We start from the raw sequence: 15,303 nt of genomic DNA, 5'->3' as shown, positions 1-15,303 counted from the left end.
GAAAATAGAGATGAACTAAATTTAATTATATGAAAATATCTTGATTACAGAATATTAATTTGCAAGTTGTGTGTTTAACAATTTAGTGCCTATTTCAATGTTCACACAATTTAGTGCTTTATTCCTTGTTATGTGCAATTTATTTTAGTTGTTAATTATATGCTAGTTACCTTGTGATCTTATCAGAAAATAAAATAATATCGATCTGAATTTTGATTCTGTCAATATATATGTTTAATTATTTCATTTGTTTTTAATTTTCAGCTCAACTACATATCAAACAAGAAATTAAAAATGGTGTGGCTATTGTTCGAATCGATTCACCTAATTCTAAGGTAATAAACTTATCTTTAAACTGTAAAAAAATCTATTTCACATATATCTATTTCACAAAAATCTATGTCAGGATAGATTATTGCCTTCAAGTTCATCAATTTTGTTTCTTTAATATCAATTTTATTGGTTTTCAGCCTTATTTCTCAATTTGCTATGCATTTAGAAAAATTGCTTGTAAATATTTTAATATGATGTTAATAGAATTACCGATTTTTTGTTATTTTGTATATATATATCATTAATAAACATGTATAATACCTTTTAATATGATAAAAATCAAATGTATTGTATTTTTATTGTTTGTTTTCTAATTAAGGTTTAATGATAAATTCTTGGTTCCTCATCAAATGTTTCATTCAGACATTAGATTAAAAGTTAAGGAGTTAAGTTACGTTGACAACATTATTTTATTGCATTACAAAAATGAGGATTTCAGTTTTTAATCATTTTCTTCAATAGAATTGTTACTCTTAATTTTGTAAGTTTCTATAATATTTCCTTTTTTTATAAATTTGTTTATATTAATTATAAGCGTGTATTGTATTAATATTTAATTTTTTCTTAAATTTATTTACCATAATAAATGTTTTGTGTTATAATAAAAGTTAAGGTCATCGGCAGTGGGGAGGGCATTCCTTTAGCAGATCAAACTGATGGACATGACTTCGGATCATCCTCAGGGATGTGTCTCTGAGGTTCACTAACATAGCTCTGGTGCAACGTAAATTAAGTACTACCTACTATTAAGAAAAGAAAAATTAAATTGTAAAGATGTGTATATTTTCTGTCTGATTTTGTCCTCTTAAGGTTGTTTGTATGAAGCTAAACACATGCTTCATTTTGTTTTCTATTAATCATGAAATCAAAAATTAATAAATTCTTTTTTTGGAACTGTTGAATTTCTTTACATTTGTAATTTTTGTGAAAGTTTTTTTTGGAACTGTTGAATTTCTTTACATTTGTAATTTTTGTGAAAGTTTCTAAACGAAACATGATCTTAGAAATCGTGCCAATTACTATTCAATTTGCTAATTATAGGATAGTAGACATTTGAAAACCAAAGTTTTCAGAATTTTTGCTAATTTTGGCAGAAATTTTAAAATCCTTACCTTATTAGAGATGGAACAAAGCGGCATTGCATATGAACTTTTAAATTATTTATATGTAGTGGTGTGGAAAATAAGTTAAAATCAATAAAAAATAATGCATTAAAACATAAACTTATGTAACACTAGTATAAATTTTCACCAAAGCGTAGAAAGTTGGCAGCCTGTTTTAAGATGTCATTTTCGAACCTTTCAAGCAAAAATTTTAATCATAAAACACAGTTTTTTTTTAGTTAAATATTTTTCAAGTTGCTCCCCATCTTATTTTACCAAACATTCAAACTTTATGATATCCAAGCAATAACAAATTTCTGTTTTTACTGATCGAGACGTGATTTCAAATTATTTGTACTTCAATAGTATTGTTATTGTAACAATTTGTGTAAGTAGCTATTCTCTTAAAGAAAAAGGAATGATTTCTTCTAATATACTTGTGTTTATTTATCTTTTACTTTTTCAACAATAATTTGTTTTTAAGGTAAACACACTTTCTAAAGCTGTCATGGAAGAAGTTCAACAAGTATTAAAAAACATATCATCAGACGCCAGTGTAACTAGCGCAGTCATAATATCAGGCAAACCTGGAAATTTTATTGCTGGTGCAGATATTGGGTAAACACATTTGCATGATACTTTTATGATCTTGTATTATCTCTGTCTTAGACATAAAATAAATTATAACTTAAAATTTTATTTTTATTAAAGCTTTTTAATTCAAATGATTTTTCTTTTTTATATGAGTAAATTTTTAAGATGACCTTCTTGGATCTACAATATTTCATTCCGAAATTGGTAGTTTTGCTATTTTTATAATTGAAGGAATAATAAAAAATATTTTAAATTTACATAAAAAGATGTAAAAAAAAATTTCTCTCCTTTATAAAATACCCATTTCTAAAGTTAAAAATATATATTTATAAAGTATAAGAATTTTTCAACCTAAATGTGTTGGTTAAAACAGACAGTATGGAGAAAAAATTGTTAAGGGGTAAGTCAATTATAAAACAGAAAAAGCAGTTCGTTAGCCGAATGGTTACAGGGAAAAAAATCTTCAAAAGAGGCTATGTCATGATTGGATAAAGATAATTGATATACAATGGAATTTACTTCTGCATAAATCTCTTTCCCCTTAAATTTTTAACCACTGATCTTTCTGTAGGTAACAAAATTAAAGAACATTTGTTAAAGTTAGCCTTTTCATTAATTTCGTCACAGTAACATTCAATCAATAAATATAAAAAATTACTCTAAATAATTTTCAGACATATAATGCACAATCTTCATGTTCGGAGATCTATTTTGAAAAAATGATTCACATTAACATTACTATAAAATTAATATGCATTGAAATCGATAGAAATTTATTTGAAATCGGATAAGTTTTCTCTTTTTTTTTGTTGTGCAAGTGAATTAACGTTTTTCTATTAGTTGCTTTCATGTAAAGACCTTGCAATTGAAATTGTTTGCAAACTTTCATATTTATGAAAACAGATTACATTGATTAAAAATTCAGATTTAAATTACATTGAAACTATCTAAAAAAATGCACAAATTAGTGTTGCTTCTTGAGCTACTGCTATTAATATACAATCTATCAAAATTAGGATAAGAGGGGAAAAAAAATATGTGTTGATATATTATAGAAATAGCTCATTTTTGTCTTGGTATTGAAATGTTTTTCTTTTTGCTCAGAATGTTAGAATCCTGTAAAAGTAAGGAAGAAGTTATGCAACTATCCAAAGCAGGTCAAGATGTTTTAAATGAAATTGAAAGCAGTCCGAAACCGATTGTTGCAGCTATATCTGGTACTTGTCTTGGTGGGGGTCTGGAAGTAAGTAGAAAGTCATGGACTTTTTTCTTAAATTTTTTTAGTTTTAAATAATGGATGTAAGAAACTCATACTTGGGGACTAAACACTGAGGGTTATGTGTTTATCTGACCACCCAACTGAAAAATCTCCAATACTGCAGAGCCCAAGGTCAGGAAAACTGGGATGAACTCAGTAGGCCTTGGCTCTCAGTGGACTGTCATGCCTCTGAGTTGAGTTTAGTTTTAAAAGAAAAAGTCTGCAGTTATAATGTGTGCTAAAGAAAACTTGTACTATTCACCACATTTTCTGTTTTGTATTCTTGTTTCTCTTACAATATTTTAAGATTATTTTGGAGGAATGTAATATTTCATTTGAATTTATTTTAATTTTTAATATTTGCCATTATAACTCACTGTGCTAAAGGTTAATTACTAGATGTTTTAAAAAAAATAGGGATTAAAATTTGCATTTCTGCTGATGCTCTTTTCTTATTATGATGTCTATTGATGCAGTTATCTGTATATTTTTTTCAAGCAGAAAATTCGATTATAAATATCTAAAATTAGCAAACTAAACAAGGCTAATAAAACTTTAACTTAAATAAAATTAGGAAAGATGCTTTGCAATTTTAAATATTTTTTAAAAAAATCATGTTACTAAATTTTTTAAAGAAATTTTTTTTTATTAGTTGTTTTTCAGCAATATTTGCTTTTAACTCCTTTTATCTACATAGTTTAGATAAAAAATATTTGTTTATGGCTCCATTTTAATGTTGATATAATGATGTGATATTGGTTCATTTATAAATTAAGTTAGAATTATTGTTTCAAATCAAAGGAATGAATTATGTTTTAAATTGTAAGTAAAAATATTAATCATTATTTAGTAAATATATTAATATGTAATATGTATAATTTTATATTAATGTATAATAATAAGTAAAAAGATCATTAAATTTTGTTTGTTAATCCAAAACATTTTTATTTATTCAGTGATATATTGTTATTTTTCACTAAAATGATTCATGAATTAAAATAGTAGATTCATTTAAGCATTCGTAAATTGCATTTTTTATTCTTTGCTTTATTAACTTTTTTAAAACAGGACTCTTGTCTAAACTATGTGGGAAACTGATGAATTGATATTAAATTCTGCTTCTCTATAACTAAAACAACTATTTAGCTTTAAAAAATTTATTAAACTCGATAATATTTAATAAATTTATGAATTTTTTTTTTAGAAAGCATTAAATTGTGATACATTGATTTTTATTAAATCTTAATTTTATACAGTGAAACCTTGGGAATGACCACTCTTTGTTCCACAGTAAAATGACCATTGATAGAGATTGGTTGTTCTTAGAGGTTGCTACCTTGACTTCAAAATTGTTATTAAAGGTACAGGGTTTATTGTAAACGATTTTTAAATTTAGTCTGAGTCATTTTCTTGGTGAGGAAATGCCACTTCTGTTAGCATCTTAAAAAGACTGATCGAGGATTGAAATTTTAAATCAATGAAAATTATCCCAATTGATATAATTATGTATAGAGACAAATTTATTAATTATGAATGATAAAACTATTTTAAGTAAACAATTATGTTTTTTGTTTAAGTTTGCATTTAATTTTATATCATAAGAATGAGGTTAGCTTTAAAAGATGAGAAGAGGTTTATTTGTTTGAGATGCTTTTTTTTTTTTTTTTAAACTTTTTTTTCTACTTTAACTTTCATCTCTAAAAAGAAATCATCGATAGCATCGTCATTAGTGCACTCTGACTGCAACATGAGATTGTATCGTCAAAAGAAAGCTCTCTAAATAAGCTCTCTATTTGACCTTTTCCACATTTGGNAATATAATGTGCTCATTAACTCGATAATTTTCTCGCGGCAGGTAATCGCAGTCTATTTGTTATAATAAAAATAAATACGTTTAATGAAAAAAATACAACAAAGAAACCTATGCTTAAAAAAATAATTTATTCTCAATTAGATAATTAAAAAAACAACCAAAATGAAGTTTAACACTAAAAAGTAGTATCAGCGAAACATTCAAGTAACTATGTTAGTGGGATGATTGTACTTAATGGTTCAGAACCAATTTCTTAACTGTCGGCTCAATACTTTTAGTGAGATGAAGACGTTAATCCCCTCGTTGCACAATTTTGAGTAGATTTCTCCTTTTTGTGATAAGATCTGTAACAACATTGATTCCACGTTCTACAAGCTAGGGGGAAGGGGAGGCAATTAAAAAATGTTTAATGATAGTCTACAGTCCAGGATAGAGACGACTGATGTTACCTTTAAGCAAAAATTCTGTGAGACGATCATCATTTCAAAGTTTACTTAGTTAAACGTTCAACCAATTCCTCGTAAATCTAAACCTCTACTGTTTCTAGGGAACAAAACATCTTGAAAACGGTCAGAAAAGTTCATGTGCAAAGAGTCAAGGTGTTGACAATATTCTTGTGAGTCATCAGAGTGAATTTCGCCTGCTAGGCTGAACTCATTCCAACCAAAATTCTGCTTCCACGAAATGAGATTTTTTAGAAAGGCAGAAATAACTGATTTTGTAGGGATCAAATTGAGCTCGTTGCCTTGAAGATGTAAATTATCACCCTTAAATTTTACAGATAAATCTGTCAAAGTCTTTCTTAAATTCTAGCAATCTGTCTCTCAGAGCTACATCTCTGTTTTCGAGGAACTCAAGCATAGAGTCGAAAAGATTCCAATACCTATTGAGACAGAAGCTTCTGGAAAGCCAGCGAATCTCTGTGTGATTGAATTCTTGAATGATTGAATTCTTTATCGTTTTTCTTTCACAGTTGTCTGAATAATCAATCGTAGAGAGCATTACAATTAATTTTGTTCGCAGCAGATATGGCATATTGCAATGATTAATGCAAACGGTTGCTGAGATTTTCCCCTACTAAATGCTGTCTGTGAATCACGCAGTGAACAGCTAAGACATCTGGTACCTTCCTTTCCAAAAGGGCAATGTCGACCCACCATTGCAGGAGCCTATCAGTGGTGATAGACATAATATTCGCAAGAGGAATGTTTTTCTCTTTAAAGTAATCTTTGAAAGTATTAAAAATTGATTTACCTTTGATATCTACAATCAACCTTCTTGCAAAAAGCATATCTTGAATAATTTTTTCTATTTTTACAAACCGGACCTATGCCTACAGTAAAGCCTACATTACCTGGCAAGGTTGATTTTTCAACTTGAAGAGAAAATTTGTTGGATATCAAAAGTTTGCGTAAAGAAATTTCAACGTCTTCAGCCAATTCATCATTTCGTCGCCGCACTGTATCGTTGCTTACGGGATATTTTTTTATTACAATGGATGCGACTGGATGGTGTAAAACTGTTTCTAAAACTTCCTTGACAAACGACAGTATCAACTCTGCTCCGATGGTATGAGCTTTCCCAGATTTAGCAATAAATTTTGATATATTATAAAAAGCTATTAAACCATCGTCGCATTTTTGTGATGAGGTTGCTAGTAACCCAGAGACCGAAGGTGCCTTCAGAAGCGTGAAAGNAGCATTACAATGAATTTTGTTCACAGCAGATATGGCATATTGCAATGATTGATGCAAACGGTTGCTGAGATTTTCTCCTACTAAATGCTTTCTGTGAATCACGCAGTGAACAGCTAAGACATCTGGTACCTTCCTTTCCAAAAGGGCAATGGCGACCCACCATTGCAGGAGCCTATCAGTGGTAATAGGCATAATATTCGCAAGAGGAATGTTTTTCTCTTTAAAATAATCTTTGAAAGTATTAAAAATAGATTTACCTTTGATATCTACAATCAAGCTTCTTGCAAAAAGCATCTCTTGAATAATTTTTCCTACCTTTACTAACCGGACCTATGCCTACAGTAAAGCCTACATTATCTGGCAAGATTGATTTATCAATTTGAAGGGAAAATTCGTTGGATATCAAAAGTTTGCGTAAAGAAATTTCAACGTCTTCAGCCAATTCATCATTTCATCGCCGCACTGTATCGTTGCTTACGGGATATTTTTTTATTACAATGGATGCGACAGGATGGTGTAAAACTGTTTTTAAAACTTCCTTGACAAACGGCAGTATCAACTCTGCTCCGATGGTATGAGCTTTTCCAGATTTAGCAATAAATTTTGATATACTATAAGAAGCTATTAAACCATCGTCGCATTTTTGTAATGAGGTTGCTAGTAACCCAGAGACCGAAGGTGCCTTCAGAAGCGTGAAAGAAGATGTTCATGAAAAATGTCAAATCTTTATTTTATTTGTCAGGATAAGTTTTTTGAAAATGCTCCTGATAACGGTAAGATTTCATTACCTCATTAGATAAAACTTTATTACAAAGTAAACACTTGGGTAGTTGAGAGTTCAACAGTGATTGAACAAATCCCAACTTCAAGTATGTGGCACTGTACTGATGACACCTCTTTTTATTAACCGACATTGTTGGTGGCAGGGGAAAAAACTGTAATGAAGGTAAGAAAAACCATTATAAGAAACACGGGTCAAATCAAAAATTCATACTGAAAGCGCGATGACTTCAATTTTCTCCAAATGGCTTGAATAAGTCAAAGGCAAAAGGTACAGACTCATGCGCTGAGGTGTGTTGGTTCGGATCGGAGAATAGGTGCTGTATAAGTTCGTTTCATTGCTGGTGCAAATGGTGCATCTGATCATCTTTATTTATTATCTTAATTTTTTTTCTCTTTAATATTAATTTTAGATTAATTTTATTTATTAAATAATTCTTAATTTAATAATTTTATTTCTAAGTTTTAAATTTGAATGACAAAACATGCTCATCGCCCCCTACCGCCCAAAACATACCCAACGCCCCCTACTGCCCAAAACAAGTTCACCGCCCCTCAGCATACTCCCAACGCCCCCAGGGGGGCGGTATCGCCCCCGTTGAGAACCAATGGTCTAAACTATGGGGGAAACTGATGAATTGCTTTTAAATTCTGCTTCTCTATAACTAAAACAACGATTTAGCTTTAAATAATTTATTAAACTTGATAATATTTAATAAATTTATGAATTTCTTTTTAGAAAGCATTAAATTGTGATACATTGATTTTTATTAAGTCTTAATTTTATACAGTGAAACCTCTTGGGAGTGACCACTCTTTGTTCCACAGTAAAATGGCCATTGATAGAGATTGGTTGTTCTTAGAGATTACTACCTTGACTTCAAAATTGTTATTGAAGGTACAGGGTTTATTGTAAACGATTTTTAAATTTAGTCTGAGTCATTTTCTTGGTGAGGAAATGCCACTTCTGTTAGCATCTTAAAAAGACGGATCGAGGAATAAAATTTTAAATCAATACAAATTATCCCAATTGATATAATTATGTATAGAGACAAATTTATTAATTATGAATGATAAAACTATTTTAAGTAAACAATTATGTTTAAGTTTGCATTTAATTTTATATCATAAAAATGAGGTTAGCTTTAAAAGATGAGAAGAGGTTTATTTGTTTGAGATGCTTATTTATTATTATTTTTTTTTTAAAAAAAACTTTTTTTTTCTACTTTAACTTTCATCTCTGAAAAGAAATCATCGATAGCATCGTCATTAGTGCGCTCTGACTGCAACATGAGATTGTATCGTCAAAAGAAAGCTCTCTAAATAAGTGCCCCAAACAAATAATTTGAATACTTTTTAATCTAAGTATTCGTTTTGTTAATATTTCTTGTTTTATTTGTTTGTTTCCCTATTTGACCTTTTCCACATTTGGTGCAGAAGTTTACCCAGTCTCTGGGAGGTCGAGGCTTTAATGGTCTCTCCTAGAGGTTTTCTTCGACACATTGCCTATGGAAAAAATTCTGTGCCTCCCAAAAGTGATCGTAAATAGAGGTGATCTTTCGTGGAGGTTTCACTGTACTAATATTTGTTAATAAATTATTTAATTCTTATCTTTGGTATATAACATACTTTATAAATATATTTTTCAGATCAAATAAGTAATTTTGAAGATTTATTTTGCTTTGTTGTTTTTCTTGTTGTATGTACTATAAAAGTATGATAGTGTGCAAAAAATGTATGATATTTTAATTCTATCATAAATAAAAATCAGCAAATCTGTAATGTAAGAAACTTATACTACTTTTGTGTTATATTGTATATTCCTACAGGTTGCTTTAGCTAGTCATTATAGAATAGCTGTTAAAGACAAAAGAACCGGTTTAGGATTACCTGAGGTTCTACTAGGACTTCTTCCAGGTGCTGGTGGTACACAGAGGCTGCCTAAATTAGTGAGTGTGTTAGTTAGAATTATTATTTTGTTAATGTTTTAAGAACTGTAACAAGAGTTGTTTTCCTTTATTTTAAATTAAAAATAATAGTAATTGCTCGTTCATTATTTTCTTTTCATATCATGCCCAAATTATTAGTTTGGTGCTATTTTTCATTTTAAAAGTAGAAATCATCATGAATCTCTTCCGAAATTTGTGAAGATGTTTAAATGTGTGAAATGTTGTGTTGAAGATGTTAAAAAATAGCATTGATCATAAAAATTGAATTCTTATTTGTTACAAGCATCATTATTCTTTATTTGAAGTAAAATTTGTTATTCATTTGATGCATTGATTGATAATTGTTCTCTCGTCTTCTGGATTAGGTTAAAAATTACAGGGCTACGGAGTTGAATATTAGTAGCCATAAACAAAAAAATTGAGTTTGCTGTTCAACAAGAAAACATAAAAATAAAATACCTTTAATACTGGACCAGGATAGCTTGGTTGGTATGGCATTGGACTAGAGTTTGAGAGAATGGGAATGAGAATCCAGCTGGTCATAGAATTCCCTTATAATAAGTGGTGACTGGTGCACATTAAATTCTTCTGGATCACGAAGTACTCCGAGTTCAAGTAACAAATTGATACCTCTGGGGGTACTGATTCAAGAGCTCCTTTGTCTTCTGGATTGGGTTCAAAACTACAAGGCCGCAGAGTTGAACATTGGTAGCCGTAAACTCAAAATTTGGATCAATTGTTTAATGACTATTATAAAATAAAATACCTTTAAATGATGAGCATGACCTTTAGTTTTGACTTTCTCATTCAAGCTTTTTTTGGTCCTTGATGATGAGGGTTTTTTTTAGTGCATGGATTGTTGTTTAGTTTCAGAATTGCACTGAAAAATTCAAATTTCTTCACGTGGGATGACTTTTTCTAACAGTTCGGGATCATTATGTGCAAATCCTCAGACAAAATTTTCTTATTGGCTCTTTATTAATGTTTGTTATATTGATATAATCCAAACACTCAGACTTCATGTACGATTTCATTATTATTTTTAATGTTTTCATCAGTTCTTGATGTCACAGGTCGACCAGAACATTCATAATCTTCAACAGCCTCCTGATCTTCCGAAAATTGTTTGTTCCAGTCAAAAATTTGACTGAGTGAAATGTATTTATCTTCAAACATCTCCTTTAACGATTCAAAACATTCAGTAAAAACTGTTTTATTTAACGAAAAGTTTAAAATTGATGTGCTGCTCTATTTTTGAGTTTATCACATCGTTGTACTTAGACATAGTGCTTTACTGGGTAAAAAACAAACTAAACTAGATAGAGGAACAGAATTGTGTGCCACATGCACCAAGGTCGACCAAAGCAGCAAGCTCAACTACATTTCATTCCCACTTCACCGCAACAAGCCTGGCAGCTAGAGTATGCTCAAACTGGTTTTTTAATTATCACTTCTTGTATGTATATTTTAATATCTGATGCCACTGACTGAAATTTCTACTTGAAAATTGCTTCATTCCAAAATCAATTTTTTATGTTCTATAAATTTGTACTTGAAAATTGTTATATTCTAAAATCAACTATATGTTATGAATTTTATGTATGATTAGCTTAATGACTGTACTAAATATTTTTATAATAACTTGAATTAAAATTTTCATCTTTCTTAAAGTTTCTAATAATGTTTTTCAAATTATTATTTTTTTTATAGATATCTTTACCTAATGCATTAGATATGATGTTAACTGGCAAAACTGTTCGAGCTGACAAAGCTAAAAAACTTGGTTTAGTTGATCTGCTTGTCGATCCTTTGGGTATGTACTCAAGAGGAATTATTAATTTTGTATCTGTGTCTAGTTTTTGAAGCTTCTTTTTTTTTATTGATTCATAGCTTCCAGTTTCTTTCTGATTCTCAGTTTCTTTCATTTCTTGATTTTTGACTATTTTATAAAAATCCTTAAAATTAGGAATGCTTCTGAAGAAAAATATCCTTTCAAAGTAGATTTTTTACTTATCCTTTTTTAAATTAACATCTCTTATGAGATTGTCATTTTTTTTAGTTTAGTTTGTTTTTGTTTTCAGAAAAATATTCGTTATATTTCATATAAGGATTGGATAAAAAATGAATAGTATAAGCGTGATTTTAAGCATAAAATGGTGAGTTGTAATAACTATGTGTAGTTATTTCATTGTAATTACACTTTTTAAGGTCATTTTTTCTCCCCTCAATAAAAGTTAATGCTTGAGAATTTTATACATTGAACTTTACGATTATAATTACATCATTCTAAACTGATAATTAAATTCACTGAAAAATTTTCTTCCCTCTGTAAGGTAATTCCACATAAAATCATAAGAAAAGTGTAGTATAAAGTTTTTAAAAAAAATGGTATATAGTTTAAAATTGGAAGAGTACAATATTTTTTCTTTTTTGAAATGAATTTCATCTAACTATAAAATAGCGTTATTGATAGTTTTTACTATTTACTACGTTTTTCTATAGAATTTTTCTTTTTCAATTCATTTCTTAGCTTCAAAAATTGCATACGTGACTACTTATTGTGACACTATTTTCAATTTTAATGACATTTTTTTAGGCAAATACAAAATTCAATGTGTTTACTATAAGGTGGCTAGGAAATTATATATATAAATATATAAGTTGATTATATTAATTAAAAATATTTGTTTTCTTTAGGTCCTGGTTCAAAATCACCTGAAGAAAGAACTGCTGAATATCTGGAAGAAGTTGCTGTTAAAGTTGCACAGGACTTGGCTAGTAAGAAATTAAAAATTGATCGCACCAGACCTTTAATGGAAAGTAAGTTTTCTTAGCATGTATTTTTGTTTAGGTGTACTTAAGAATATTTAATTAATGAGTTAGCTAAATTAATCTGCCTAAACAAAATTGGATTATCATTGTAGGGTTGAAAAGAAAAAAAACTGATATTTTTTATAAAAAAATAAATTTTAAAAAGTTTTTGTTTAGTTAAAGCAAGAACTTGTAAACTTAAATTAGAAATAATTTAATAATTAAAAAATTATTTTATCAAATACTTCTCGTGGATTAATTTATGCTTTTAATGAACAATTCAGAAACTTTAATTTTTGTTTAATAAATAAACTAAAGTGATACAAATAATGAAATACAAAAAAGAAGAAAAATACTACAGTCAAACCCCGCTATAGTGAACCTTCAAGGGACTGAAATTTCAGTTCACTATATCCGTTACGCAGGCAATTTAACTAATGGTTCTCAAACTGCTCACTTTTATGACACATTATTCAAATAAATGACTGAAAAATATTATGTAGTAGCAAAAATTGTGTTATTTTTCATTACTCTTCGTCCTGCGTGCAAAAGAAAAAATTAGTAACCTTTTGCTGCTGAGCAATCTTCTACATCAGATATGGAAACACTTCCCTACTCTCAGATAATTTTTTCTGAATTTCTGTTATTCCGCTTTTTAAACCTGTCTAACCTTCTACTGGAGCACAGAAAAGTAATATCATAAAATCACTTAGCAAATTCATCGACATTTGTCCAGATACTGGAAGATTGCGATTGGTGAACCACTTCAGTTAATGCTTCTTCAACATCCTTTTGATCTGCTTATCTCAACTTTTTTCTGCCATCTAAATTTTTTTTCATGAGCAGAAATTATTAATTGGCTATTTTTCCATATGTTACCAACATCAGATTTGTATAGTTTATATTCCCTGAAAATATCAGCTTGATTGCATCCATTTTCAATTTTTCTGACTATGTCCATTTTATCATCAATGGAGAACGTTTTACGTTTACTGCTAGCCATAGTTAAATTTGAGACACTTGTTTGCGGGATTTTTTTAACTGAACTGAGAGCAAAAAGGAGTTGAAATGTGGGCCTGATCAACACATATTAGTGTCCAACCCTTTGACCAATAATGAATAATTACTCATTCCCTTTGACAGAAAATGCATATTGATCCCATTGACACCTTACAGTTGCATCATCTGCCTGAGTTGGAAACATCTGCTTGGTTTGTTTAGGGATGGGAAAGTGAGATAAAAGAAGCAAACAAGAAAAAATGCTTATAGCTACGTTCCCCTCGATCGATGGTTTTAAAAATCGGTATATGTATTTAGTTTGAAGTAGAAATTCCAAAATTACTTTTAAAAAAAATAGGGGGGGGGGGATCAGTCAGAGACGGAAAAAAGTTCATTATATCCAACTTCATCACTTTTTTGGTTCACTATATCCACAAAAAATAACATTATATGTGTATAGCAAGGAACGAGACCGAACATTTCGTTCACTACAAACCGTGTTCACTGTAGCGGGGTTTGACTGTATTATAAATGTATGCTACAACTTTTTAAGACAGGAAATATCTTAAAATCTCTCCATTTACCCTTTTTTTTAACTTTGAAACCACTAAGTTTTCGATTTTCATCTAATATTTTAAAAAAGTAAGCATTTTTATTAAAAATGTTTATGAAATTTTGCTTCAAAACTTGTTTAGTTCATTTGATGAATATTTTCAACACAGTAAATATATTTCATTCATAATACTTCTGTATATTGCAAATTACATTTGTTGCTTTCATTGTTAATTTTATACTTGACTGCTATTTGAAGGTGATTATATTTAAAATTTGTGTTCTTCAGCCATCACTACTGTTTAATTTTTATTTTGTAAGTTTCAAAAAACAAAATTTTACTTTGATTTTTTTATTTGTTGATGTAATTTGATTAGATTTTTTTATTTGTTGATGTAATTTGATTAGATTTTTTTATTTGTCTTTCTGCTTATTAAATATAATATAAAACTCTTGTTTGTCTGTTAAAAACTAATTACTTTCTGATTTTGGATTTATTAGTAATTATTTTGGAATGAATATTTCAAATTTAAAAGTGTTTTAGGATATTTGTTTAACTTTTTACGTACTTATTCAACAAAGTTGGGAAGCTTTTTAAACAAAAATTAGCTCCGAATTTGATATAACATAAGTTTCATTTTCTTCGTTTATCGTTGAGTTTGTTTATCTAACTGAAGCTATTATTAATTTTATATGTTGTTCTCTTTTTAGGATTAATGAAGTACGCTCTTAGTATGCAATATATTCGAGACAAAATATTTTCAAAAGCTAAGCAACAAGTCATGAAACTAACCAATGGATTATATCCAGCTCCATTAAAAATTTTAGAAGTAAGTTTATTCAATATTTTAAAAGACTATGGATTGTGTGTAATTTCTATGCAATTTTATTTATTTCTTGTATAAATTATGGTTATATATATATATATATATATGAAATATCCGGTGTTTCCACACCGATATTTTTTTAGTTATTTACAGTCAAATCAGCATGATTAACGAGTCCAGTTTCGGCATAATCTTTTTTATTTAGCTAAACGATGGTGAAATAGCAGTTTCACCCCTCTCCAGACGGAGAGGGAGAGACAGAGTTACAGTCAGATCTGACGAAGTTTAGTTGGTAAACATTATACACCAAAAAGTCACGCTAAAACATTGCTCCTCTATTTTATAGGATGATTAAAAGTTGTGAAGAGGTCAGACATTATTGCATTTTTCTGTATTCTTACGCCTCATCAATTTATTTATTACTCATAGCAAATCGTTCAATCTTTCCTTATATGGAAGTGAAAGATCTTAAAATAACTTCTCTTTTGAAGTATAAATCTAATTATTATTCATTGGCATGTTTTTAGCCTTGAAGTCCCAAAATAGAATTTCTACCCTTATCCTTTACTAAAGATATTTAATGAAAA

The 15,303-nt window shown here is 29.1% G+C and overlaps 1 protein-coding gene across 1 annotated transcript in view; it reads left to right on the top strand.

Annotated features, from left to right (window-relative positions):
* The window catches only part of LOC107437387 (monolysocardiolipin acyltransferase Mtpalpha), a 28,639-nt gene that overhangs the window by 462 nt on the left and 12,874 nt on the right, over nucleotides 1–15,303 (top strand). Inside the window, exons 2-8 of the mRNA XM_043053510.2 lie at nucleotides 265–335; nucleotides 1,921–2,054; nucleotides 3,135–3,273; nucleotides 9,408–9,527; nucleotides 11,238–11,340; nucleotides 12,225–12,347; nucleotides 14,601–14,719. Of these exons, the coding sequence (XP_042909444.1) occupies nucleotides 265–335; nucleotides 1,921–2,054; nucleotides 3,135–3,273; nucleotides 9,408–9,527; nucleotides 11,238–11,340; nucleotides 12,225–12,347; nucleotides 14,601–14,719 (809 nt within the window). The remainder of the gene's footprint in view (nucleotides 1–264; nucleotides 336–1,920; nucleotides 2,055–3,134; nucleotides 3,274–9,407; nucleotides 9,528–11,237; nucleotides 11,341–12,224; nucleotides 12,348–14,600; nucleotides 14,720–15,303) is intronic.

The sequence above is a fragment of the Parasteatoda tepidariorum genome, chromosome 9, assembly GCF_043381705.1.
Source record: "Parasteatoda tepidariorum isolate YZ-2023 chromosome 9, CAS_Ptep_4.0, whole genome shotgun sequence".
Lineage (NCBI taxonomy): Eukaryota > Metazoa > Arthropoda > Arachnida > Araneae > Theridiidae > Parasteatoda > Parasteatoda tepidariorum.
The sequence above is the reverse complement of the archived record's forward strand: the minus strand, read 5'-3'. Positions and strand labels throughout refer to the sequence as shown.